At 41.9% G+C, this 27,447-nt stretch overlaps 1 protein-coding gene across 1 annotated transcript in view; it reads left to right on the top strand.

Moving 5' to 3' along the window:
• Window positions 1-27,447, top strand: part of RP1 (RP1 axonemal microtubule associated) — a 240,092-nt gene that overhangs the window by 81,766 nt on the left and 130,879 nt on the right. The window contains exons 5-7 of the mRNA XM_074354881.1: window positions 10,727-10,923; window positions 14,935-15,558; window positions 16,268-16,439. Of these exons, the coding sequence (XP_074210982.1) occupies window positions 14,947-15,558; window positions 16,268-16,439 (784 nt within the window). The 5' untranslated portion in view covers window positions 10,727-10,923; window positions 14,935-14,946. The remainder of the gene's footprint in view (window positions 1-10,726; window positions 10,924-14,934; window positions 15,559-16,267; window positions 16,440-27,447) is intronic.

Genomic DNA, 27,447 nt, shown 5'->3' on the forward strand with positions numbered 1-27,447 from the left:
ATTAAACAAACACTGCTAGAATGTCTACGACTTAAAAAGCACTTGGCCCAGCACTTTACATATGCTATTCGTCGAACTGTTAAGCAGCCTCTGAGATACTTATTTTTATCTATATTTTGTAGAAGATATGGAGGCTCAGGTGGGTAAGTCACCCGAGTGCACAGGAGCAGTCAGTGGTGGCCTTTAGACTCACTGCTGGGCATACGTGATCCTGAAGTCCCCACTCTTTTCACCCCACATGCTGTTTCCTGCCGGTGCCCGGCGGTGCTAGCGAGGGGCCCCCACACGCAGCTGCTCTCAGTAACTTTGACGGGCTGCCAACTTCTGCCCTCCCTCCGTCTCTTTCTCTTTCTCCTACTAATCTCTTAAAATCCATTTTTCTCCCATTTTTTCTGATGTTTTAAAATAGACTTTATTTTCTAGAGCAATATCACGTCCACAGCGTAAGAGAGCAGAAGGGACAGAGATTTCCCACGACTGCCCCAGCCCCTACCTACAAGGCTCCAGCCTCTACTCCTGCTGTTCTAACGTCAGTCCTCTGCACAGTAACCAGAGCCATCTCTCCACGATGCAAATCAGACTTCCCCACCAGAACAAAACTGAACTCCTCACCACGGCCTGGTGCCCTGAGCAGCCTGGCCTCCTCCTCCTCTGATGGCACCTTTCTTTACTCGCCACCTCGCTCAGATTTAACAGCTTCTCTGGCCTCATTTCTGCCTCAGGGCCTTTGCATATTCTGTCCTTTCTGTTTGGAATATATTTCTTCTATGTTTTGGGGTAGTTTTTTCTCTTTCCAGATTTAGTTTCACCTTAAACATCCCCTTCTTAGAAGGGACTTTCCTGAGAAACTGACTGGCCTTCCTCGCTTTCTACCAAGTTACCCTACTTTATCTTTTTCAAATCACTTCTGCCCCCGAAATTATTTTATTTGCTAATTTTCTTTTTTTTGCTGCCTGTAGTTCCATCAGTTAGCTTTTACAGCATTTAAAAAAAAAAATCACCCTGAACTTAGTGGCTAAAACAAGCATTTATTGAGCTTATGAGTTGGGCAGGCCAGTGGGACTGGGCCCAGATGGGTGGTCTTCTGGGTTAGACTGGGCTTCCTTACGTGTCTGTACTCAGGTGGGTGGCTCTGTGCTGAGGGCCAGCTGGCCGTTGGCCGGGGTGACTGCACCACCTGCACTAGGCTTCTCTCCTAGTCTTGCAGGCCAGCCCATGCTTACTCATATGCTGAGTAACAGGAGGTTCTTGGGAGAGCTGAGCGACCCGTTCTCTTGAGATTTGCTTTTGCTGCTGCCATAATGTCCCTCGGCTTCATCCTGTTGGTCAAAGCAGCTCACATTCAAGGAGTGGGAAAACAGACGGCGCCTCTTGATGGGAGGAGCTACAGATGACACTGGGAAGGGGTGTGGAGGGAGGGAGGGAATAACTGTGCTCATTTTTGCAAGCAATCATAACAGTGATTTGCCATTTATGTCAGGTTATTTGCATCAGCAACTTTTGTTTGTTTGTTTGAGCTTGGGAGACCACCCACCTTGTGAATCTTTATGGGGCAAAGAGCATCTCTTCCTGGAGCTGCTGGATGAGCTGCGTATTTTCTGTCCACTTCTCTGCATTAGAGGCACAGCCAGTCGTGCGGCGTGGAAGTGAGCAGGGTGACGGCAGGCTCCCTGCGGACTGCGCTTTCTGGTTAGAGTCTCAGCCGAGGGGCCTGTGCCAGGTTGGTCTTATTTGCAGGACGATTGTGACCCTGGTGGGAAGGTGGCGAGGGTGCGAGTCGTAGCACGTTGAGCTCTGGTGTCCAGGTGGTTTCTTTACCAGACCCGTTCTGTGAAAGGTTTCATATCTTTGTCCCTGAAATCTTAAGTTAGGGCATTATTATTTAGACCTCTCGAAGATTCTGTGAGCCACTCAGTATGCTTTTAATAGACTCCTTTCTGTGTAATCCTCAGGGTCAGATTTGGTCTCTTGCCACCAAGAGTCCCGATCCAGCAGTTGGTACCAGGAATAGGGTGGATTTTTCACGTATAATGAGAAGAGTTAGGGGGTTACCAGCTTGGCCCAGCTGCTCCCGCAGCTGTCAGGACCCCCTCTCTTCCTACGTGGCCGTTCTCCACGCGTGAGTGTTTATCTTTGTGCATGTTGTCGCTAACCAGCTCCCTGTGTTACTCCCACGTTCCAGGCAGGGAGAGGGAAGATGGGGGTGGCACCAGCTGTGTCTGTTTCTTTTATCAAGAAAGCAAAAGTTTCTAGAAGTGCTCCTTCAGATCTTCCCTTACATTGTCTTGGCTTCAACAAGGTCACCTGGATCACCAACCCGAGAGATGGAGAAGTGAGAATCTGGCTTTCCGCCCTCCCTGAGGAAGGTGCGAAGGGAGCAGGCTCGGGAATGTGTGTTGAACAAGACGATGACCAGTGGCTACTGCATTATTAGTTTCCCCTTTAGTGATGTATTTAGTTTTGTTTTATTTTTAAGTGAAGTATAGTCAGTTTATAATGTTGTGTCCATTTCAGGCATACAGCATCATCTTTCAGTCATACACATACATACATATATTCCTTTTCATATCCTTTTTCAGTTATAGGGTTACTACAAGATACTGAATATAGTCCCCTGTGCTGTACAGTAGAAACTTGTTGTCTATCTATTTTATATACTGTAGTTAGTATCTGCCAATCTCGAATTCAAAATTTATCCCTTCCCAACCCCTTTCCCCCCTAATAACCGTAAGTTTGTTTTCTACATTGGTGAGTTTGTTTATGTTTATGTAAATAAGTTCATTTGTGTCATTTTTTAGATTCCACGTAGTGATATTATGTATTTTTCTTTCTCTGTCTGACTTGCTTCACTCAGCATGATGATCTCCAGGTCCATCACGTTGCTGCCAGTGGCATTATTTTATTCTTTTTTACGGCTGAGAAGTATTCCATTGTATAAATATACCACCGCTTCTTTATCCAGTCATCTGTCAATGGACATTTAGGTTGCTTCTATGTCTTGGCTGTTGTATATGGTGCTGCTATGAACACTGGGGTGCAGGTGTCTTTTCAAATTAGAGTTCCCTCTGTACACATGCCCAGGAGTGGGATTGCTGGGTCATATGGTAAGTCTATTTTTAGTTTCTTAAGGAGCTCCCTCTTTAGAAGGATGGTTCCTGGAGAACAGGGGTTGAGTGTTGTTCACTGCTGTCTCTTCTGTGCCTAGAACAGTGCTTGGCAAATATGGGACCTTAAAATTCATTGACTGATTGATTTCTAATCCACTGTCAACAGCTGGAGAATCTTTCTTCCAAATCTGTCTTATCTTTTGCTTTTATTACAGAGCCACCATTCTATGCCAGGCCAATTATTAAAGATTTATTTATTAAAGATTTGTTTTCATGCTATATTTCTCTCTCCAGTCTTTTGTTTGTTTTTAAATTTTTTATTTTTTATTTTTTTTTATTGAAATGTAGTTGATTTACAATGTTTCAAGTGTACAGCAAGGTGATTCCGTTATATATATATATATATATATATATATATATATATATATATATATATATATATATATATATCTCGGTTCTTTCTCAGATTCTTTTCCCTTATAGGTTGTTTCAAGATCTTGAATCCAGTTCCCTGTGCTGTACAGTAGGCCCTTGTGTTTTCTCCCCAGTCTCTTCCATCTTCTGTGTGCGTTGCCTTCTGCCACTAGAATATCATGGTGAATACCGTTTCTGGCTTGTCCTTGTCTTTCTCATAGATCTGTGTTAGTTGTGCTGTGGTAAATCGCAGTCTCTTAGCCTGGGATTCTGTGCCACGCGTTAGCTGTCTGTTTCCCTCCCACATCAGCAACTTCACTGGTAATCACTCACAAAGCCAGCTCATCCCCTGGCCATCTGGTATACTTGCCACGTCCAGTGTGAGCAGAGGGCAGGCTGCAGGGCTCGCCGGGACAAAGGCAGACGGCTGTACCGGGAAGGGAGTAAGTGAGACCAGATTTAGGGAAGACCCTCAGCGGGGCAAGGCCTGCCAGGCTGTTGGTGAGAGGGAAAGGGCAGTCACCATTCACTCTGAACTTGTGTCTAGCCTGCAGTCTCATCAGTAGAACTCATACCGGGCAGGGCGTCTGACTGGGCGGAAGCAGGAAAGGGCCACCTCAGTCCGGTCAGGGGGGTGCTCAGAGCAGTCCTTTTGTCCCTGAGAAGTGGAGCATGAACCAGGATCGAGAACCGCAGACTGAAACACAGACTGGCCCGCAGGAGGCTGAAGTTCAGGGCCATGCAGCTGAGAAGGCACTCAGCCATTCTTTAAGCTTCTAGAGAGGATGAGACCGTGCACAGCCAGCCCGGGGAGGCCGAGCCTGCCCTGCGTAGGGCCTCAGGGCTGGCGGCCAGACCGCGCTGGGTCAGGCGGGGACTGGCAGCCCCGTCTGCCTGCCTTCCCTCTCCTTTTACACGTGCTCCACTTCTTATCAGAAACATATTCTTGGCTTGTGTGCTTACAGGGAGTTTTTGGAAACCGTGGGGTACAATTATGATACAGTTCAACGTATTTGCTGAAAGATAATTTGAGTCATTTTTACAGAAAGACAGTATAGACAGATATAAAATTGGCATGCTGTTTTTCAGGCAAAATTAAAGCTTCAATTTCCAGCTTTGGTTCAAACTCCAGTCTACAATTAGGTATTCACTTTCCCCTTTCCTTAGAGGTACTAGGATGGAAAGAATTGAGAAACTCAGGATTTTAAGTCAGGTAAAGTGCCTCTAGAGACAGTGTAATTATTATGAAAGTTGTTAATTAAAGATGTATGTTTTCACCTATATGTGGAATCTAAAAAACAAAACAAACAAATAAAACAGAAACAGACCCACAGATACAGAGGGCAACCTAGTGGCTGCCAAAGGAGAGAAGGGGTAGGAGAGGGACGAAATTCGTGAAGGTACAAACTACCAGTTATAGAATAAGTAAGTCACAGAGATGTAACGTACAGCACAGGGAGTGTTGTCAGTATGTTATAATAACTTTGCATGGTGTGCAATCTCTAAAAATATCGAATAATTATGCTGTAGGCCTGAAACTAGTATGATACTGTAAGTCATCTATACATCCATAAAAAATACACATCCTAAGATTTTCAACTAGAATTCAGAAATTTCCATTTTCAGAATGCATTAAAAAGACCATGTCTGAGATTAAAAAAAAAAATTCTTTAACAGGAAAGGAAAGCTCTCGTTGACAGCATTAGTGGTAAGGATTAGAAAAAAACTGCTATTTGGAGAGAATATCCCAATGTCTTCTTTTTTAAGGTAAAAATGTTAAGTCAGTCTAAAAGAATTTCAAGGTGTTTTTCTCACTCTTAAAAAATAATGAACATTTATCATTTAAAATAAGAAAGTCCTTATGTATGCATAGTGCAGTTTTATTCAGGAACGTCTATTTCCTCTAAGCAAGAAAGACCTTCTGAACATTTTAAAGTAACACCTTAACCTAATCGCACGAACAGAATGGAACTTTCCGCTGTCATCTCTTTGCAGTAAGTTAGGATCTTCACATATCTAAATAGTCCCCTGTGGCAGCATGCTGGTCACATACCAGGGGAAATTTACTCCAAATCGCTTTTGAATTTTACTGGCTGCCTCCAAAAATTGATGTGAAATCCCAAGAACTGTTTATCAACTGAGAGAGAAAAGTATAAATTGAAGTTCTACTTACTTGTTCTGTCAAGATACGTAGGAACGATTTTTTGGATTGGCTTGTCTAAACTTAGGTTGGTTATATGTATTTTGAGGATAGCCACCTTCTCCTTCAATAATAGTGAAGTTATTCCTTTTTTGGTTAAGTAAAATAGACTCTTTTATAGTATTTTGAACACCCTTGAAGACTTAATGGAAAAGGTGATTTACCCCTGATAGGCAAAGTTTTTAGAGCAACAGTGTTTTGTTTTGTTTTGTTTTACTGTTTCATTTAGGAAATAGTACTTATCAAATTCTGACCAAGTGATTATAACTCATTAATTTGTCCAGAATTAAAAAATAAATATTAATCACAGAAACGATAGATCTCAATGTACAGTTTTGGGATATACAGAATTCTGCCTCAGTAACACTAATTCTCCATAAGACTACGCTAGACATCAAGATGCTTTAATCAGGATCATTTTGAATTTTGAGTGTATCCAGATCAGTTTCATCTGATCAGCCAGTGATGGAAATGTGAAATTCCACTGTGAACTTGGGGGCTTTTTGTTATTTCAGCATAACTTAGACTACTGTGTCCATCATAGGCTTTAACCATGTCACAACTGTCAATACTATATAATTTCTAGAGTTGGCTCATTTCACTACGTGAATAATAATATTCACTACTTTCACAAGACACAAATTACAGCCCTCACTTGAATGCCTCTAAAATCTCTCTTATGCTGATCTCTCTCCCCATCTGCAATGTCATGCTAATAACTGCTTTTTGGACATCACTAATGATGTCTATGACTTCAAACTAAGTCTGTCACAAATGGAATGGATTTATATAGTTCCTGACTTAAATCTCTCCTGTCACATAGTCTATGGTTGTTAATGGCACTGCAGTTTCTCCAGGCTTGACAAACTTGAGTTACCCCTTTAAACAAAGACATGGCAAGTACTTGATAAAAGCCAGCTCCTACAGTCATCTGTGTTCCGGCTGCTTCATGCAATGCCTGCTGAACTATGCTCTGCGCTGGCTTCTTTAGTTCCAGTAGATTGTTCATTTAGGGGATTAAATAAATTACCTATCTCCTTGCCTTCCGCAATCAACCTATTGTTGTGTTATTTTGGGTCTACCTCTGAAGTTTTGGGGGACTTATTTCCTTCCTTTCTGTTTCTATTTTCATCAGTATAAGTCAGGCCCTCAGGAACTCTTGATTTAACTATTTTTAGGGCCACCTCACCAGTTTCTGTCACTACAGTCTCCTCCCTCCAAATCATCGGATGTACAGTGTCAGTGAGATGCTCAGTTCTGATGTCATCTCCCTGCTCAGAAATCTTCAGTGCTTTCCCACGTTCTGTGGAATAAACGCCTTCGCCAGGCATTTTTGACCCTCTACAGTGTGGCCTCAACACACACAGAGGCTTCAACATTAGATGGAGAACATTACTGCAAAGTGGCTCCTCTATTTACTAACGGTGTGTCTTTTGGTTAAGTACTATTCCTTCCTTGACCCCAGTGTTCCAAGCTGGAAAACACAGTTAATAACACTATGTACCTCATAGAGTTGTTGTGAGGATTAAGTGAAATAGTTTATTTAAAGCGTTAAGTATGGTGCCTGGCACAAAGCGATTAGTCAACTATTTATTGTTATTGTTGTTACTATTATTACTATGACAGCACTGCTGGGGGTAGATAAATAGATGCTGTTTATCCATGGAGCTTGTAACAGTTTAGTCCTCTGTGAGTTTTAGAAGTGGGAGCACGAGTCTGCTACAGCACTGGGCATTCTGGTCCCTCCTCATTTAGCTCCCGTGTTTGCCTCATTAGCAGTGACTTCCAGACGAAGGGCTATGCCTATTGAGTTGTATGGAGCACATTAAAAACTGACCTGATCTGTTGCCTAACGGGATTAGTCACAAAACCCAAACGTCCATCAGCTGGTGAACAGATACGCAAAATAACAGTATATTCATACACTACGACACTATTCAGCAGTAAAAAGGAACGATGTCCTGCTGTGTGCTAAAACATAGCTGAACCTCAAAAGCATTACGCTAAATCAGTGAAGCCAGACACAAAAGACTCCGTGTCGTATGATTCTGTTTATATGAAATGTTCAAAATAGGCAAATCTGTAGAGACAGAAGTAGATTAGTGGCTGCCTTGGGCTCTCGGTGGAAGTGAGAAATGACTGTAGACGGGGACAAAGTGTCCTTCTGGGTTGATGGAAATGTGTGTGTCTAGTTCTCTGTCATTTCATCACACGTGTACCCACCACCACAGTCGAGATACAGAACTGAAGATACGTTCATCCTGCTGCCCCTTAGGGTCCCACCCACCCCTCTCCCACACCATCCGTTACCCTGAAACCCCCCACACCATCCGTAACCCCTGAAACCCCCAACCTGTTCCCCATCTCTGTGATTTTGTCATTTCAAAAATTTTATGTAAGCAAAATCATACAGTATGTGAGACCACTTACATTTAATGTAATTATTGCTATCTTAGGGCTTAAGTCTTCCATATTATTTTTTAATGTTTGTTCTCTTTGTTTTTTCATTTCCCTGTTTTCTCTTTCATGCCTTCCTTTGGGAAATGTGAGCAGTTTTCAGTTTCATTTTGATTTTTCTACATTGTTTTTGAGCATAACTCTTCGTGTATATTGGTGGTAGTTCTAGGTATTACATTGCACCTACAAAATTATCACTTTACTGATGTAGACATTTTACCAGTTTAAGTGCAGAAAACTTGGTTCCCCTTAACCTCCCATTTATATTTGTTTTAATATTTCCTTTAATATTTCCTCTCCATACATTGAGAACCATATAATATAATACTACATTTTTTGCCTCAACTGTCAAACATAATTTAGAAAATTACAGAGAAGGAAAATCTATTTATCTGTATTTTTGGTCTTTCTGTTGTTCTTTCTTCCTTCCAGATATTCCAAGATTCCTTCTTTCATAATTTTCTTTCTATTAGCTAACTTTCTTTACAAATTCTTTTAGAATAAGTCTGCTGGTGACAAATTCTCTTAGCTTTCCTTCATCTGTGCGTGTCTGGGTTACTCTTCGTTCCTCAAGGATGTTTTCACTGGGCACAGAACTCTAGTCAACAGTTCTTTCATTTTAGCACCTGTAAAGTGCTTGTAACTTCCTTCTGGCCTCTGTGGTTTCTGATGGGAAATCTGTCTAATTGTTTTTCTCTTATATGTAATGTGTCATCTCTCTCTGGTTGCTTTCAAAATTTTTTCTTTGTCTTTAATTTTCTGAAGTTTGATTATGATGGGTTTTGGTGTGAATTTCTTTGAGTTTATTATCTTTGGGATTCAATCAGTTTCTTGAATCATAGTTTGTCTTCTGCAAGATTTGGGAAATTTCCAGCCATTGTATCTGGGAATATTTCAGCCACCCCCTTCACCCCGGACCCCTGTCTCTTTTCCTTCTGCAATTCTGATGACCCACATGTTAGCTCTTCTGTTTCAGTCCCGGAGGTCCCTGAGGTTCTGTTCATTATTATTATTTTTTAATCTATTTTCTCTCTGTCGCTCAGAGTGGGTAAGTTTCATTGTTCTAACTTCACGTTCGCTGATCCTCTCTTCCGTCTTCTCCATTATGCTGGTGAGACCTCCCACTGGGTTCTTACGTTTCAGTTATTATACATTTTCAGTTCTAAGATGTCCATTTCATTCTTCTTTATATCTTCTATTTCTTGGCTGAGGCCTTCTATTTTTTCGTTTGTTTCAGATGCGTTTGTAATTGCTTGTTGAAGTATTTTTATGATGTCTGCTTTAACGTTGTTGTCAGATAATTCTAACCTCTGTGCCATGTTGATGATGACATTTGTTAATTGTTTCTTATCAGTCAAGTTGAGATTTTCTGGTTCTCAGTAAAGTGAATTCTTTTTAAAACTTATATCCAGGACACTTGGGCACTATGTTATGAAACTGTGGATCCAGTTTAAAACTTGCGTTTTACCAGGTCTCCACTGACACTCTGCTGGCAGCGGGAAGGAAGCACACCTGTTTACTGCCCACACTGACTCATTTGATCCCCTGGGGAAAGGGGGCCTCACTGCCCTGAGGGAGGTGGGACTTCACGCTTCCTTTGGGGGTCTCACTGACCCTGGGGGTGGGGGTGACCTCATTGCTGCTGCGTGGTGGTGAAAGCTCTGGCTTTCTTCTGGGCCTCCTCTGACGCCAGCAGGGAGGGGAGCAGTGGCTCTGTCACTGCCAGGTGAGAATGGAAGTGCTGGTTCCCTGCTTGGTCTTCACTTGTATCATCCCCACACAGGGAAGGGAGAGATGCCACGCTGCCGCTAAATGGTAGTAGTCAAGGCTTGGTAAGGCAGAGGAGGGTGGGGTGGGCTGTTTTTTCCTGTGGTGTTTGGCTAGGGTAGGCAGTTTCTCCCTTTTACTGTACACCTTAAACTTATACAGTGCTGTATCTTAATTATATATCAATAAAACTGGAAGAAGAAAAAAAGAAATGATACCACTGAAGACCTGTACACAAATGTTCATAGAAGTATTATCCATAAGAACCCCAAACTGGAAACAAACCAAATGTGCTTCAACTGGTGAATGAATAAATAAAATAAATTTTAAAAATCCATAAGATAGATGACTATCTGGCAGTAATAGGGAATGAAGCACTGATACATGCTATTACGTGGATGGCCCTCAAACACTATGGTGACTGAAGAAGCCAGTCACAAAAGACCACGTATTGTAGGATTCCATTCATATAAAACGTCCAGAACAGGCAACTCCATAGAGATGGAGATTCCTGCTTGGGTAGGGCCGGTGTGCGGGGGGTGGGATGGGCACAAAGTTTCTGGGGCATTCTAAAATTGGAGTGCTCGAAAGTGTTCTAAAATTATATCATGGTGATGGTTGCACAACTCTGTGAATATCTCATTGAATCCACTTTAAATGGGTTAATTTTGTATCATGTAAGTTACACCTCAATAAAGCTGTTTAAAAATGCAGACGATTGTGGTTGGATGTTCAGCGTACAGAAGCACATAGGAGAGCTTCATGCTGTGGTTCTCTTTAGGTGAGTTCTCTCTGGAGATTAGCATCACCGTGGATTAAATTAATTGGCTGTCCTCAATCCCTGAGTGTATACACTAAGAATAAATCCGAAGACATTAGTTTCTTTGCACGAAACGAGGTTACGCATCCAGCAACATTTACGGGAATTATTCAAACAACTTAACCATCTTTTCTTTATAAGGGAAGTTTCAAGTTCTGGTAAGTACAAAACTTCACAGTTTTTATTTTTGAAAATAATCTATTTCAGCTAGTTGGACTTTACTTTCCTTTTATATCTAGACTACGTATTTGTGTTTCATCTTTAACCATTAGAAAAAGAATAAATATTGCTAATAATTATTATCTTTACACACATATGCCAGAAACCCTCACAGTATGCTGACACTGAAGTATGAGGGAGCTTCAGTATCAGGAAATCGAGAAGTGCTAATATATTCAAATATAAGTAAATGTTTTTTTCCTCATCATAAAAGCACTATTTGCTCATTAGAGAATCTGTGCAGTATATTAAAGAAGGCAACTGCCTGTAATTCAACAGTGCTGTGACTGCCATGGGGAAGGGCTGGTGTACTTCCCCTCTGAACCCCCACCCCAGGCCCAACCCACAGAGTCAGGATCCGTGAAATGGACTAACTTTTCGTGCAATAGCAGATCTCTGAATTGCCACAGAACCAGGTTTATGAATATACCAGTTCTGTTTTTTGTTTTCTACTTCATTCTTTATGAATTGCTCGAATTCCTACCATGTAATTAGTGATATGATACCCCTTCATCCTGTAAATCTGTCATCCGTTTTGTCAAGCGAGTAGCGGAGGGAAGACACAGCCCTCTCGGTAGAGGCAACTATTTAGCTCAGAGCAGCACAGACAGCTGAGAGCAGTAACGGCACGCATAAAGATAACGATGGTTGAACCTAGTGAAACCAAGGGTGTTGAAAAAAATCTGCTTCATCTTAAAAAGCATTATAAGTATTCAAGACAGCTCCATGGTCTGACTGAGCAATGGAGAGCAGGCAGAGAAGAGGGGAAGGTATTGGTAGCCAGCTGTCAACTCAGTAGAAGCAGATTTTCAATATAATCTGAGCTGGAGGTATGAAGTTTTAAGTCAGTGTTGGGGCAAGTGGAGGGCCTTCAGAGTCTAGTTTCCTCTTGTTCCCTCTTTCCACCTCCACTTCCCCCAGCATAACCTGCTGGGAGAAGAATTAGACCACGCTTTGTTCCTTAGATGGCCCCTAAATACACCGCTGCCTTGCCCCAAGGTCAGAGGGCTCAGAATAAACCTTATTATCTAAAATGTATGCAAAGACACATTTCAGAATTTCCATCCAAGTTCTGATTAGTCTTTGAAGTTGGCTAAGAAAGGTGCACAACTAAGGGTAGCTAAAAGCTGTGAAGGGCTGGGAGCTCTGTTTCACAAAAGGGGACACTACTGTCAAGACCGACCGACCACGTCGCTGGTCTGTCCACTGCACTGGCAGATGCTGCGCTAACCCTCGTCTTCTTCCTGGAGGGCAACCCCGCCACTCTTTGCCTCTGGCATCTAAGCTTTATATAAGCTTTCCTCTGGAAACCACTGTCTCTTCCCACCCTCAGCATCTCTCCTTGACATTTTCAAGGTACCCTGACTCTTCCTCAATTCTGCTACTGAATTACTCTGTGAATTTCCAACCGACACTGTAGGAGACACACATGATGTCAAGGCAAAGATGAAACACTCCCTCTGGAAAGGATCTAGTTTGCACTCTCTCCCCCAGTGATGATTCTAGGCACTGTATCCACAGAGATCCTTTTATTCAACAATAATGCTGAATCTTCACCGTCTTCTGTTACACACGCGACGCCCACCTTACTTATCATAGGCTCTTAAACCTCACCCACACTTATGCAAAATCTCAGTACATGCTCCAGAACTTCCCTGGTGACTTCCAGGAGTTTCCAGGGATCCTCTTACACGCAACTAGGATCACAGGAACTTGCATCTTTGTTTTGTTTTTGCTACAGCCTCCGCATCAAGGTGCCTGGCAACCACCCTGCTGCAGGTAGTTTCTCTGCAAATGCTCCTCCACTGCGGGGCACAGGGCATCGTCCCAGGATGTGGTAACTTCAGCGTCTTCTCTTCATGCATCAGGCTCAAAACCAGTGAGCAGGGCTGGGCAGCAGTGGGATAGCGACAATGGGGGCCATTTTTTCCCGTCAACTGTCCCTATCTGCCATGGCCTCCTTTTTGGTTCCAACACAAAATCTCCTTTTTCTTATTTTAGCCAAAAACAAACAAAAACCACCACCACCAACAGAAAAAAACCTCAAAACAAAACCCTTAGCATATCAGCTTACATAACTGTGTTCCCAACATGACCACCAGGTCAGCAGCTCTCCAACTAGTGAGATCCAGGAAACTACTGAAATTAAAAGCCTCACTATGCATTTACATATAGATGAATATAACTTTCCAAAATTAGGTGAAAAACGTGTCTCAAACACTATCCATGTAAAAAATTCTCAAATAAATATGTAAGAAAACCAGCCTAGAAAGTAACTGGAGTTACTGAGTTCTGAAGTCTTTTGTTTAAACACTGAAGGATTTCCTCCCTCTTAACAGTTGGTGAGGGCCTGAGACTCAGCAGCGTGGCCCAGTTTATCAGGTCAGACCACAGCTTATCAGCGGAGGGTGAGGAGAGATTGAGGTTTTGCTGACTCCACCGCAAAGCTGGATTCCCCAGCTCCTGATGCGCATGCCTGCTACAGCAGCTTTATTGTCTTAAGTATTGTAATTACTTTAAACTGCTTGGGGAGAGAGAAGAGGAGACACATCTAATTTCTCAGCTGATCTTTGAATGCATTTTCTTTATATATAAATAAGATTTGCAAATTGTATTGGAGATAAATGAAGTGTCTTAGATAACAGCTTGCAAACATTTAAGTAGGTGATTTGGGCCAGATTTATAGCTGATTTATAATGACAAATATGCCTTTTTCATCTCTTAACACTGATCACATTCATTTAGCTTGTTCAGTTTGTCTTCAAGGCTGCAGGGCACTCTTACTCTGTCAAAAGACACCGATAATTACATTGATTTAAAACAACAGAAAATAGCCACAATACACTACAAATGAAAAAGCAGCTAGGTATCGGATAAACCCTCCCGCTAGCTGCTCACTTGTTAATCAGACTCTGGTTTCAGTTGGGAAGTGGGACACCTCAGCGACTGGCTGAAAATGGCTCTTAAATTCCCTCCTGAAGTTTTCATTTTAGAACCACTAGTGGGAGCAGTAACCAGACTGCACCATTTTCAGCGGCCCACAGCAATGCTGTCATTCATTCCAAAAATATTTGCTTAGTGCAGTGTTTCCTAAAGTAGGACTACTAGTGTGCTAGATAATTTACCTGCATTTTCTACAATCTGTAATGGAACCATCTTAATATGGCCCTTATTTAAGGATATATGTGATACATTTATTTTAGAATTTAATGTCAGGAAACAGTTTTCTCCAGATGAACTCATTTGATTCCATCCAACAGACAATATGAACTTTATAACCTTTTTCTGTTTCCTCCCTTTTCCCTGACTGCCAGGACATGCAGAACTAAATCGATCAATTACAAAACTCTCTTTACTCTTCTCATTGGATGGTTTCTGATTTGTGTCTCCGTTATTTTTTTAAAAAATTATTCAATAATACTTGTTAAAGATCCACAAAATTTGATAATGTATGAAAAACACAAATATTATGCATAGCTCTGCCATCAGTGATAACCACCATCAACACTGGGCTGTGTATACTTCAGACTTTCTTCTGCTACTGTAATAAATATTATATACATTGGCAATGGCATAGTGGGTGTATTCTGTAAACTGCCTTTTCACTTAGTAGTAGCTCATGATCAGTTTTCTGTGCCAATACAGAACTATAGCCATTTTTAACGGGTTGTATAGTTTTCCATGGGTGTATATAATTTACCTACATAGGCTTTTATTAGTGTCTTTAGATTGTTTTTATCTTTCAATTATATCTACCCTTATTTAATTGTTTCTTTTGTGACTTTTTATTGTAAGCCCTTGAAACTTACCTTTCAAAATAGGTGGTATAATGAATGAATAGATGAATGAATGAAATCCTAGGAAGAGCCTGGGTACCTACAACTATAACCAGCTGGCCTTCGCACGTGGTGCTGTTGCTGTGAAGATGAACAATTTTCTTCCGCCTCCAGGTCTCGATCAACATGAGCGGAACTCTCTCCACTAGCTTTGCCATGATCCGTCGGACTTCTTCCGAAGGTCAGGCTCCTTCCTCTCGCCAGCTGCGCGTCGCTCAGCCTGTCGTGGCCAAAAGGATCAGCTTCTACAAGAGCGGAGACCCGCAGTTTGGGGGCGTCCGGGTGGTGGTGAACCCCCGTTCTTTCAAGACGTTCGATGCTTTGCTGGATAACTTGTCGGGGAAGGTGCCCCTGCCGTTCGGGGTGAGGAACATCAGCACCCCTCGGGGAAGGCACAGCATCACGCGCCTGGAGGAGCTGGAGGACGGCCAGTCGTACCTGTGCTCCCACGGCAGGAAGGTGCAGCCGGTGGACCTGGACAAGGCCCGCCGGCGCCCGCGGCCCTGGTTCAGCAGCCGGGCCCTCAGCGCGCACGCGCAGCGCGCCCCCGCCCCCGCCGCTCCCGGCATGCTGCGCGCGCCGCGCAGGCTCCTGGTCTTCAGGAATGGCGACCCGAAGACGAGGCGCGCGGTGGTGCTGAGCAGGCGGGTCACGCAGAGCTTCGAGGTCTTTCTGCAGCACCTGACGGAGGTCATGCAGCGCCCGGTGACCAAGCTGTACGCCACGGACGGGCGGAAGGTGAGCACTTCGGCGGGCTCCTCCTGTCTGCGCCGTCGCGGCAAGGGTCGTGGTGGCGGCCCTGGGGAAGGAAGGCTCTTCCCACGTGCGTGCGTGTGAGCGTGCGCGCCCCCGCGCTCGTGGGCGGGCGCTGGCTCGCTGGAGTGGCTGCTCTCTCGGTTCCCGCGAGGGACACTGACGGGGCGTGGGCCCGAGGCCTCTCTCCTCCCTCACACTCCCTCCCCGAGCCCAGAGTTGTAGACGGGTTGACGCAGAATCTAGTCTCCTCAACAGTTCTTGGGAAGGAGTGGCCAGGCATCTTCTGGGACCAGCTGACGGGCCGGGGAGAGTCCCCGGCAGGGGACAGCGTGTCCACAGTGGTCCCTTGCCGACCTGGCGTGTCCTGCAGGCCCTTTCTCAGCTGGATCCTTGGGTGGGGAAGACAGGCAGCACTACGTCCTGTTAAAGAGCTCAGTGGTTCTGATGGAAGAAGACCGGTCAGTCTCCGCCAGCTGGAGGCTGAGTAAGGGTGTGGTCTACCCCCCCCCCCCCCCCCCCCGTACTTAGTCGTTTTATATACATCATTAGTGCCTAACAAATGCTTGGCTTCCTGATTCTCTCGCTCAAGTCCAGGAGGTGGTTGAATTAACTCAGTTGTAAACTCACTGTACGGAAAGAACAAAACTTCGTGTTGCTCACGTAAGGACCATACTCTGGTTTTTTTTTCTAGGTTCCCAGTCTCCAGGCTGTGATCCTGAGCTCTGGAGCTGTGGTGGCAGCAGGAAGGGAGCCGTTTAAACCAGGAAATTATGACCTCCAGAAGTACTTGCTTCCTGCTAGATTACCAGGGATCTCTCATCGTGTGCATCCCAAGGGAAATGCTAGGTCAGAAAGCAGAAAGAGTAAGTCACTTAAATATATAGCCTTTATTTTTAGCCCTGAGATTTTTAACCTCACCAGCAGCAGCAAAATGATTTATCTTAAATGACCAGTTTCCTTCATTACAGAAAACGAGGGGATCAGAAACGTTCTGAACTGAAATTGGTTATATTTATAGCTGGAAAGAGTCATAGAGATTATCTAATAATTTTTCTTTTAAAGATTTTTTTTTCAAGTTAATAAATGGTGTATCAGTTTAAATTGATGAAGTATGTTTTTTAATCTTTGCATGTAGTACCTAGAGAAAAAATCAAAGTGGGAGAGGAACCCTGTGGCATATGTCTAAGCGGTACTCTGGTAGTTACAGAATTTTCTCTAAATAATGCCGTGCAGTATCACGGTTGAGCTCAGGTTAGTTGATGTACATATTTTTAAAAATCTCTAACTGCATACATGCTCTACTTTCCCAAGTTACTCCAGTAAAAATCACAGGTCCTTAGATCCACTTTTTATTTATTAAAAAAAAAAGAGGTTTATTTAGCCAGATAATGCTGGTTAACTGTACTCTAGGTTGATAATTCCTTAGGAAATGCCATGCAATGTGACATTATCTTTTGGATAGGGGAGGAGGAGGCCCTCAACACCCTGGAGTGTGGGATAGGCTGTAAATTCTCCTTGCAGGCGTGGCTAATCTCATTATTCATTGTACTCAGTATTTTAGCTCTATGCGAAAGTACTTATTGCCTTTTATACTTAAATTTTAGTTTTTATTTCATTTAAACATGGAATAATACACATTTTAAGTTGTTTTAATTCCTCTATTTATTGCTAAAATGGGTGAATCTCAGTTATTATTGTTGTTACTTAGTTATTTCATGAATATACTTAATAGATAATTATTAGTGTTTCTGTTTTGTAGGCATAGCTGCCAAATACCTGTTTATGCATAGGGTAGTCCTATTCCATCTTGGTCATTTTACGAAAATGGGTTTATTCTGTCTGATATGAGTTGCTGAGTATGATTTTTCATGGTGTCAGGGAATCTGAGGGTTTTGTTGAGTTTTACTTTTAAAAAATTGTGAATGAGATATTTTCATTTATAATGTTAGTGAAAGTATACCAAAAATAAAAGCAAACATCTCTAGGCCTACTCTGAAACTTTAAAGATATGTAATTGGTGGTAAGCATGTGCACATCTATACAAACTACTACCAATATGAATTTGATTGAATTTAGGAAGCATGAGTGCCATAGTTACCACTAGAGATAAACTTTAAAAAATTACGTAGATATCTGGGTCTATGAGTAGCTTTATTTCCTTTTGTTATTGATATTAAATCAAGTGTACTGGTTATACAAAATGGATGCTCAATTAATAATTATTACTAGATTAATCTAGCTTTAAAATAAATTCTAAAAATGTTTTTGCTTTCATACTGCTATATAATAATCTCTCTTGGATATGCACAGATAGGAAAATTAATGCCAACATAAATTATTACTTGCTTATCCTAATAGGTAAGCGGCACTTGGTTAGACTCCAGTTTCAGTAATGGTAAACAAAATAAAATAACAAAACAAAACCCCATGAAAATCTCTTAATTTTTGCTAGAATTCTTAGCAGTTTCTACTTTATACTTTCCTTATTAAAATTTCCTTGTTAAACTCGTTAAAATTAAAAATTTGTGAACTTCCTCATTGAAGTAAAATTGTAAGTTCCTTTTTAAAGAGTAGTGTGTAGAAATGTTCCAGATATTACAATGAGCTAAAAAACCGATGAATACATAGAAGTGAGAAACTTATTAATAACATGTTACTATGAAATTTAGAAAATACGGTATTTTTCACACTAATGATTTATTTTTTTCTTTTCTTTCTTTGCTACCTCTTCTATTGGATATTTATAACTTCTCTACCTTCCACATTATATTTTAATGTGGGGCATCTTTTCCTTTTAAAATTTTGAAAGTGAGCACACAGGTGCCTTCAAGCCCAAGATCCCAGATTTATTCTGTTTCTTCTGACAAAATGCAGAGTAATGATTGCTATTCAGAACATTCTTTTGCTTCTGAAAATTACTTGGCCTTAGAAAAAAGTGATTCTCAGAATTTATTCATATATCCTTCTGAAGATGATGTTGAGAAATCAATTATTTTTAATCAAGATGGCACTATGACAGTTGAAATGAAAGTTCGATTCAAGATAAAAGAGGAGGAAACCATAAAATGGACAACCACTGTCAATAGAGCTGATCTTTCTAATAATGATGAAAAGAGTGAGATAAGAAGTTTTCCAGGGAGAACAGATGATCGATCATCTGGTTTAAAGATTACAGCATGTTCATTGTCTGCAGATGTCTCACCTCTGGAGAAAGGCAATAATCAAGAGGGCAGTTTGGCAGAGGAGATAAACACTCAAATGACGGATCAAGAGGCTGAAACTTGCGATTCTGCTAGTTGGGAGAATGCTGCTATGGACACAAATGCCATCCAAGGAGCTCAGGATCAAGCGAAGCATCATTTTTATAGGCCCCCTACACCTAGACCAAGGAGAGTGAGACAAAAGAAATCTGTGATAGGGAGTGTGACCTTGGTATCTGAAACTGAAGTTCAAGAGAAAATGATTGGACAGTTTTCCTATAGTGAAGAAAGGAAAGATGGGGAAAACAAATCTGAGTATCACATGTTCACACATTCCTGCAGTAAAATGTCATCAGTATCCAACAGACCAGTACTTGTTCAAGTTGATAACAATGAGCAGGTAGAATCATCTTTAGAAAGAAGAAAGGAAAGCAGACTGCTCAAGTCGAGTGCCATAAGCGCTGGTGTGGTAGAAATTACAAGTCAGAAGCTGTTAGAGATGTCCCATAACAATGGCTTGCTGCAGACTACATCAGAAAACTCAAGTGTGGAGGAAGGTACAGTTGATAGTGTAACATCAGACAACAAAACTAGTATCAGAAATTTAAGAACTGGTGGTAACACCAATGATAGAGTCAGTCCTTTCTTAGCAGATGCAACTCATCCTTCAGAGGACAACTCTGGAACTGACAAAACTATTTCCAAGACCTCAGTTTCAGTAGGATCCTCTACTGTCACCACAAGAATTGACAAGCTAATTAATGAATTTTCTCAGTGTGGTTTAACAGAACTTCCAGAAAATGAAAAGCAGATTTCGTCGTCTGCTGCCATCAAAAAGAAGATGAAATCTGAGCAGCATGTGATAAATTCCAGACATCAGGATGGGGAGAGTGCAACTAAAGGAATCCCCAGGAAGAGTAAGAGAATAAATACAAGAGGTAGAATTTCACAGGAAACCATATTGCAGGATTTACATAGTCGCTTTAAAGGAGAGCTACTTTGTGAGAAAGACCTCCATGCAAGTGATATGGTTATTGAATCAAATTATTTTCGTTCCAAAAGTAATAATCCTGTGAATTCCAAGAATTTTCATAGAAATAAATTAAATACTGTTCATAATCCTAAGTTTCAAGGACTTTTAACCAAAAGGAAATCCAGACCACTGAACAAAGTTAGTTTAGGAGGACCTACAAAAAGAGAAATTGGTCAAGGAGATGAAGTACTTTCCCACAATAAATTTAGATATTGCAAAAATACTTTTGAAAATCAGAATTTATTTCATGTGCTTAATTTCCTTGAGCAAAACCCCAATGGTTTTTGTGGACCACAGGCTCAAGCAGAAATAGCATCTTGGTATTTGAGAGGAACAGCAAAGAAGAGTTTAGTTTCAAAAGTTAATAATTCACACATAAGTTTAAGAAGCCAGAAAAAACAAAAAGGGGATAAGTTGAAATCAGATACTATTGTTAGTAAACAGCATGTTACAACCAGGGCAAATTCCTTAGGTTCTTTGAAAAAAGCTGTTTTTCCTGATGATATTACCAATCATTCAGTTCAAAATTATGTACAGAGGTGGTTGCAGAACATAAATCCACATTCAGCTTTGCAACCTGGAAAATCGGTTCCAGTATTCAAAAAGCAAAGGAGTGTGGTACGTTGTAACAACAGTGGTTTTCCAAGAAATAATTCCCGTACAAGTCCTGGAAAAGGAAATAATTTTGTCCTGGAAAGTAATAAGCGCGTAACTAAAAATGCGAGTTTGACAGGAGATAACCTAGGTAGAGAGGTAGGTGCATCTTTAGACAAAGACACCAGTGAAGAACTTACCAAAGATCTCTGTAAGAACCAGATTGAATCTCTGAATGACGCTTACTGTCTTTCCCTTCGTGAATATTGTTCTTTGCCACAGTCAGCTATTTATGGTCATAATACTAAAAGTCAGGTATCTGCTGAAAAGTCAGGACCAGAGGTAAGCTTTGCTTACCAAGATGTAAAGCTAGCTACAAAAGGGCAAAGTGCAGAGGCTGCCATTCAAGTCGATCTCATGGAAGAGGACACCCCAAAAGACCTCTTACCAGTCGGGTTGCTTCACCAACTGCAAGCTTTAGTTCCTAGTGTTCACAAGACTCAGAATGGAGTTGTTCAAATGCCAGGTTCACTTGCAGATGTCCCCTTCCCTTCTCCAATATGTAGTTCATCCACGAATGTTCTTCTAGCTTGGCTCCTGGTGCTACACCTGAAGGGAGGTATGAATAGCTTCTGGCAAGATGATGCTCACAAGACTACCAGCAGAACTTCAGAAATACTTGCATTGTTGGAGGTTCTAAAGCATATTGCTGTCACAGAGGAGGCTGATGACTTGAAGGCTGCTGTTGCCAGTTTAGTGGAATCAACGACAAATCACATGGGACTCACTGAGAAAGAACAGGACATGGTTCCAATAGGTCTTTCTGAAAATTGTTCTATACCCAACCTTCAGATAGTTCCTAGGTGCACTGAAAATGAGGAGACACAGGAGATCTCTTTAGATGGATGCTATTCTGCCAGTGAGGACTGCGTCTCTGAAGTCTGTGTTTCAGAGGTGACTTGCTCTCCATGTGAGATGCGCACTGTGAATAAGACTTGTCCTCCAGAAGAGACTTGTAACCTCAGTGATAATTTTTACCCTAGTGATGGCTGTACCACAGATCAGACTTCCATAAATAAGGCTTGTTTCCCAGGAGAGGTCTGTTCACTTGCTGATGCTGTGTCTTCTCATAAGGCTTGTGCTCATGAGGAAAACTATGTCTATGAGACAGCTTGCCCAGTTGATGAGGCCTGCATTCCCTTTAAAGTCTGCAATACCAGTAATGTTTTAAATTCCAAAGAAAACACATATACTGATAATTTGGAATTGATTGAAGAGTTAGAAAGAGTTGATGAAGTTCACAAAGACCTAAATATTTTGGCAGACTCTGGGTGTAAAGATGGCTTTGATATATTAGTGTCACACCAAAATATCAGTAATTTAAGTCACTGTGTTTCTTCCCAAAGTGCAAATGAACCAGAACTTGATAGGGAACATAATTCTCTGGATGAATGTAAAAACTGTTCATTAAAGAAATTTCAGAATAAAAACACAGATACATCTTTTGATAAAGAAGAATCAAAGACTTCTGAAGAACCAGGCTCAGTAACCAGCAGCATGACATCAAGTGAAAGAAACATTTCAGAATTGGAATCCCTTGAAGAGTTAGAAAAGTGGAACCCTGGTATCTTGAACATAAAGATACATTCAGGAGAGCAAGTTACTGAAGAATCGATCCGGAAGGGGTTAGAGGCTGGTAAAAATTTGGAATTGATCGAAGTCTCTAGCAGGAACATTACAGAGGAGGAAAGAAGGAATGGTGTAATTTGTGAGACAGTCAGTAAGAGGCTGGCAACACCACCATCCTTAGTATTTTGCTATGATTCTAAGCAAAATACTGAAAAGGAGCTCAGTGAAGGAGAAACTAAAATGAGAGTAAAAGAGATGGTGAAAAGCATGGAAATGGAAAGTTTTGCAGAGTCTCCTCTTAATTTTAAAAATGGCTTCAAAAGTCCAGTGACTTCTGATTGGTCAGATTATAGGCAAGACAGTGAGACTGAACGGTCATATAAAACATCCAGTGATGGCCCCAGTGACAGTGGTGAGGAGATTGCCCCAGAGAAAGAATATAATAAGGGATTTGTTAAGCGGACAATAGAAAAACTTTATGGTAAAGCAGAGATTATGAAGCCATCTTTTTTTCCTGGGTCTCCACACACAGCTCAGGTGTGTCCTTACAATTCTGTGGAATTTCAGTGTGCTGGGAAAGTAGGTCTTCGTGATTCTGAAGGTTGGTCATTTGCCTCTTCTGAACAGGTATCTAGTAATTCATCTGTGTTGCAGAAATTTCAGGAGGAAAGGCAAGATAAATGTGATTTTAATGACATGAGGGCCAATTATCATGAGGAAGACGTTGTGAAACATGGTACAGAACAAAATGATCATGACAGAACCTTCAGGCACAGAGACGAGGGAGTACTGATTGACAAAGGCAGGTGGCTCCTGAAAGAAAATCACTTGCTAAGAATATCATCTCTTGAAAATTCTGGCATATGTGGCAATGCAGACACCACATCAGTGGATACTCTGCTTGATAATAATAGCAGTGAGGTACTGTATTCACATTTTGGAAATTTGGCCCCAGGCCCAGACATGGTTGAACTGTCCTCTTCAGAATTGGAGGAATTGACTCAGCCTCCTGAGCTGAGGTGCAGTTACTTTAACATGCCTCATTGTAGCGACTCTGAGCCTTTTCCTGAGGACTTGCTAGATGTTCAAGATAAAACTTGTGCTAAGGAGAGAATACCGAATCACCATGCAGAGGAGAAGGGTAATCACAGGTCAGAAAGAGTAGGCACAGCTGCCACTCATGTCTTTACATCAGCTGGTAACAAAGTCCACCCTGTCTCTGATGGTGCTGTTAAAAACCAGCCATTGCCTGGTAATAGTGTAATCCATGGGGCACTTCAAGAAGGTGACTCTTTGGACAGACTCTATACTATTTGTGGTCAACACTGCCCGATACTAACTGTTACTATCCAGCCTGTAAATGAGGAACACCGAGGATTTGCATATTGCAAAGATTCTGATATTGAAAATTCCCTGAGTCTCCAATTATGGATGAAAATACACCCATATTTACTGCAGTCAAACAAAAACATGTTCAGAGATGAGAACAGTAAAGCAAGTGGTAGGAGAGCATTTACTGATGATGCCATTGGCAGTACATTGGATTGGCTTTATTTCAGTAACACATTTGGCTTGATGGATAAAAGAAGAAAATTAAAGAGAATTAACTTCTTGGACTTAGAGGAAGAAAATAATTTAAATAAATTTCAACCACATTTAAAGAATTTCTTGCACACATTGTTAGTTGTGGGTGTTGTGAATTCAAATACACAAGATCCCAGCAATCAGACAAATGAAATTTTTGAAGTAGTTGATGAGAATAACAACTTATTAAATAACAGATACCAGAGCTCAAGAACAAATCTCAACCAAGTAGTAAGAGAAAATAACTATCATTTCTCCTTTGAAACGCTTGGCCAAGCCTTCCTATTTTGCCAAGTTGAGACATCCTTAGATATTAGCAATAGAAATAGGTTAGAAATATTTTATATTTTTGAAGATGAAAATCTTATTATTTGGGAGGAGGAAAACCATTAAATTGGACTGATCTTGAAAGCTGTGATGAACAAGAAGATTTAGAATTTCAGTATCAACACAGCCTTTCTTCATTAGTGTGTTTTTTACTTATAGAAAGATGAGGCACATGGGATGGATGTGGATTAGATAAACCTCTGAGAATTAACCACTTCTTCGAAGGAGTGCACCCTGGAAATCCTGCCATTGGATACTCCGATTTGACTCTCATCATTCCTGTGTTCTGCATTTTTCCGACAATCACAGACTCAGTTTCTGTTCTGCTATTTCCGAGGCTCCTCGTGTTTTTTCCTTGAACATGTGTAATTTCCTGTTTCTGTTATTTTCCCCCTAGGACATCATAGATGCCCCGAAGACAGGAATTACATCTTTTTTCCCCTCTTTTTTAATGTTGTCAGCTTAGTGCAAAGTATGTATTGAATATACGTATTGGTGAATTAGTGGAATAGACATAGCCTCAAATTCCTTCACTTACTAATTTTAACTGCTGACTTGATAAAAGTATGATGGTAAGGTCTCCACAACGACCTCAGGTTTTTTAGGCCGAACGTGTTGAGTCTAGTTTTCTCAGAACATCCGTCTAATGAGCTCGCAAGCATTTCCGTGGGACAGGACTCTCCATTTTTCCTCTGACTGGATAAAAGGGATGTTCTACTACTAAGCTGGCTCTCCAGGACTTTGCCTAGAAATTAGAATCTTTTAAAAACATTAGTGAAATGTCAAGAAATTCAGATAGGTCAGAAACAAATGGCGAAGTTTAAGGCCTGCTCTGTGAAGAAAAATGAAAGGAACTGGATGATTTAACTTGGGAAGGAAAAGAGAAAAGTGACCTTGAAATTCTCAAAATTGAAAAAGAACTACTGTGAAGAGGAATTTGACAGATGTCTGTGTCCACCTGCATTAATAAAAATTTTAGATGTGAATAAAAACATGTTGCTTAGACAGATAAATAAATCTGATTAGACTATGAAGCGTAGATTGTCTCTTTTGAATACTTGTGGTAGTTTGCTTGGGACTTAGCCAGGGAATCTTTTAAGATTCCTTGTTCTTCATGACTATGTGATAGTATAGAAACAAGTCTTATAAAATGTTGAAGTCAGTGTCTTATCTGGAACTGACTCAAAGTAGAAAAATTAGTATTTGGAGCAACACATGGAGGTGCTAAAATAGCATAAATTTGGCATTGGGGAACTAAAAGTAATTACTTACATAAAGAATGCCTTTGGTTTCAATTCAGCATGAGTCATAAGTCCATAAAAAATTATGAGTTACTATTTATTTAACCAGATGAAGGCGACTTCTACATGGAGATGATTTTTTCCTTCAGTAAGTGATGCACTCTTCTGATTGAAATATGGAAGGTGTAATGTTCTGTAACCATCTGTGAGCAGTGAGAAATTTTGGTGAAATAAAAGGGCTGAAATTGTGGAGAAATACATGCACTTAGCTTTACTGCACTTTGCAGATACTGTTTTGTTGTTTTTTTTTTTTTTTTTTTACGAATTGAAGGTTTGTGGCGACCTTACGTTGCCCAGGCCCCTTCAGCCACATCCCACCTCATTTGCTCACTTTGTGTCTGTCGTGTTCAGGTAATCCTCGCAATGTTTCAGACTTCTTCGTTATTAGTGTTATGGTAATTGTGATCAGTGATCTTTGATGTTATTATTGCAATTGTTTTTTGTTTTGTATTTAAAAATTATGGCGTGCACGATATTTTTTAAAGACATCATGCTATTACATACTTAATAGGCTACAGTGTGAATATAACTTAGGGGCACAGGGAAGGCCCTGAGTTAACATGACTCGCTTTATTGTGATACTTGTTTTATTGCAGTGGTCTAAAATTGAACCTGCAGTATCTCCCAGGTATGCCTGTAATACAAAGGGGAGAAGAATTAACATTAATGTTGTGCCTACTGTATACCAGGGACTGCGGTAATCTTACGGCTTTTTATATGTAATCCTTCCTCATGACACAGTTTAGCTTTGTTGTTTCCTTTTTATGGGTGAGAGAACCTAGCAGCAGGGGGGTAAAGTATTTCCATCAGTGGTGACAGTAGGTATCATGTCGAGATTTCAACCCAGTTCTTTGTGCTTGAAAGTCAGTGCTCTTTTTATTCTTTTCACGTGAGGAAGAAAGTAAAATGATTTAAAAATTATTAGCATTCTCCCCAGAGCAGAGAGACAAGGGAATTATTTTTCTTTTTAATTTGGAAGGAGTGGTATTTAGATGTACCAAGGAGACTGAGCAAATCACTCATAGCAACCAGGAGTTCTTAGAAGAATGTGGCGTGCAGCGGCATGTGGATATGTAATGCTGCACCAGGCAGTGCCCTGGGCGGCCCAGATGAAACTGGGAGGGACGTACGTGAATGAGTAATGCCTGACTGCGCCGTGTACTTACTTCAAGTGAACACGTTCAGAGGTGGGGACCACAGCTTACCCATGTCTGCTCCCCAGATCCAGCACGTCACCGGGGGACACGGTAAATGCGTGTCGGGTAGATGAGACGTGCTTGTGAGTGCTCGCTCTTTACCTCTTTCTAACTTTGACTCCATACATGAAGAAAGACACGCAGAGATGCTGAGGGATAGAACTAATAAGTTCCTTGTATTTTATGAAGCAGTATTTCAATCGTCCTTTAAAATGTCTATGCAAATGACTTTTTAAAAAAAAAAAACTCAAAGGCCGTTTTTATTTTCACAAGGCTTAGATTTAAACAAATCCTGAAACACTGAGATTTAGGAGACTAAATGTAACATTAGGGAAATTGAAGAACCCTGCCCCGCCCTGGCTTTTTCCCTAGGGGTGAAGTGCTTAGGGCGGAGGGCGGCACCCCCCACACCCCGCGATGCTCAGGGGAACACGCGGGGCGGGAGGTGCGGTTACCGCTCGTGTCCACCAGGTGGCGGCAGCGCCCCGCGCTGGCAGAGGCCGCGCGCTCGGGGGCGAGGCTGGCCCGGCGCGGGGCGTGCGACCAGCCCGGGGCCGGTCCCGGGCCCGTCTGCCTCTGCGTGCAGCGAGCCAGGGCCCAGTTGCACAGGCCCCGCCCCGGCCCCGCGGCCCAGTCTTCAGTCCGGAGGGGTAGCAGCGTTCAGGGCGAAGGAAATACGCGGTTAGGAGCTCAAGTTCACAAGCCGAGGGGAAGTGAATTAAATGCCCGCGATGGAGAACCGGCCATGGGTCCGAGGGGGGGTCGCGGGGGGCGGGGGGCGCCGTGTTCTCCCGGAGCCGTCGGGCGGCTCCCCTGGGGCCCCGTACGGAGGCAGAGCAGGCTGCGGGGCGCGGTCCCCGCGGCGGCGCCCTGGTCCCGCCTGTGCGGCAGGCGGGCGCCTTCGGGCCTTCGAGGGGCCGCGTGGGGGCGCGCGGGCCCAGGGCGGGTGAATTTTTTAACCCATTAGTGCTAATTCCCTTCATGTGCTTTAACCAAGGTGGTGTTTT

The sequence above is a fragment of the Camelus bactrianus genome, chromosome 29 (genome assembly GCF_048773025.1).
Source record: "Camelus bactrianus isolate YW-2024 breed Bactrian camel chromosome 29, ASM4877302v1, whole genome shotgun sequence".
NCBI classification, from domain to species: Eukaryota; Metazoa; Chordata; class Mammalia; order Artiodactyla; family Camelidae; genus Camelus; species Camelus bactrianus.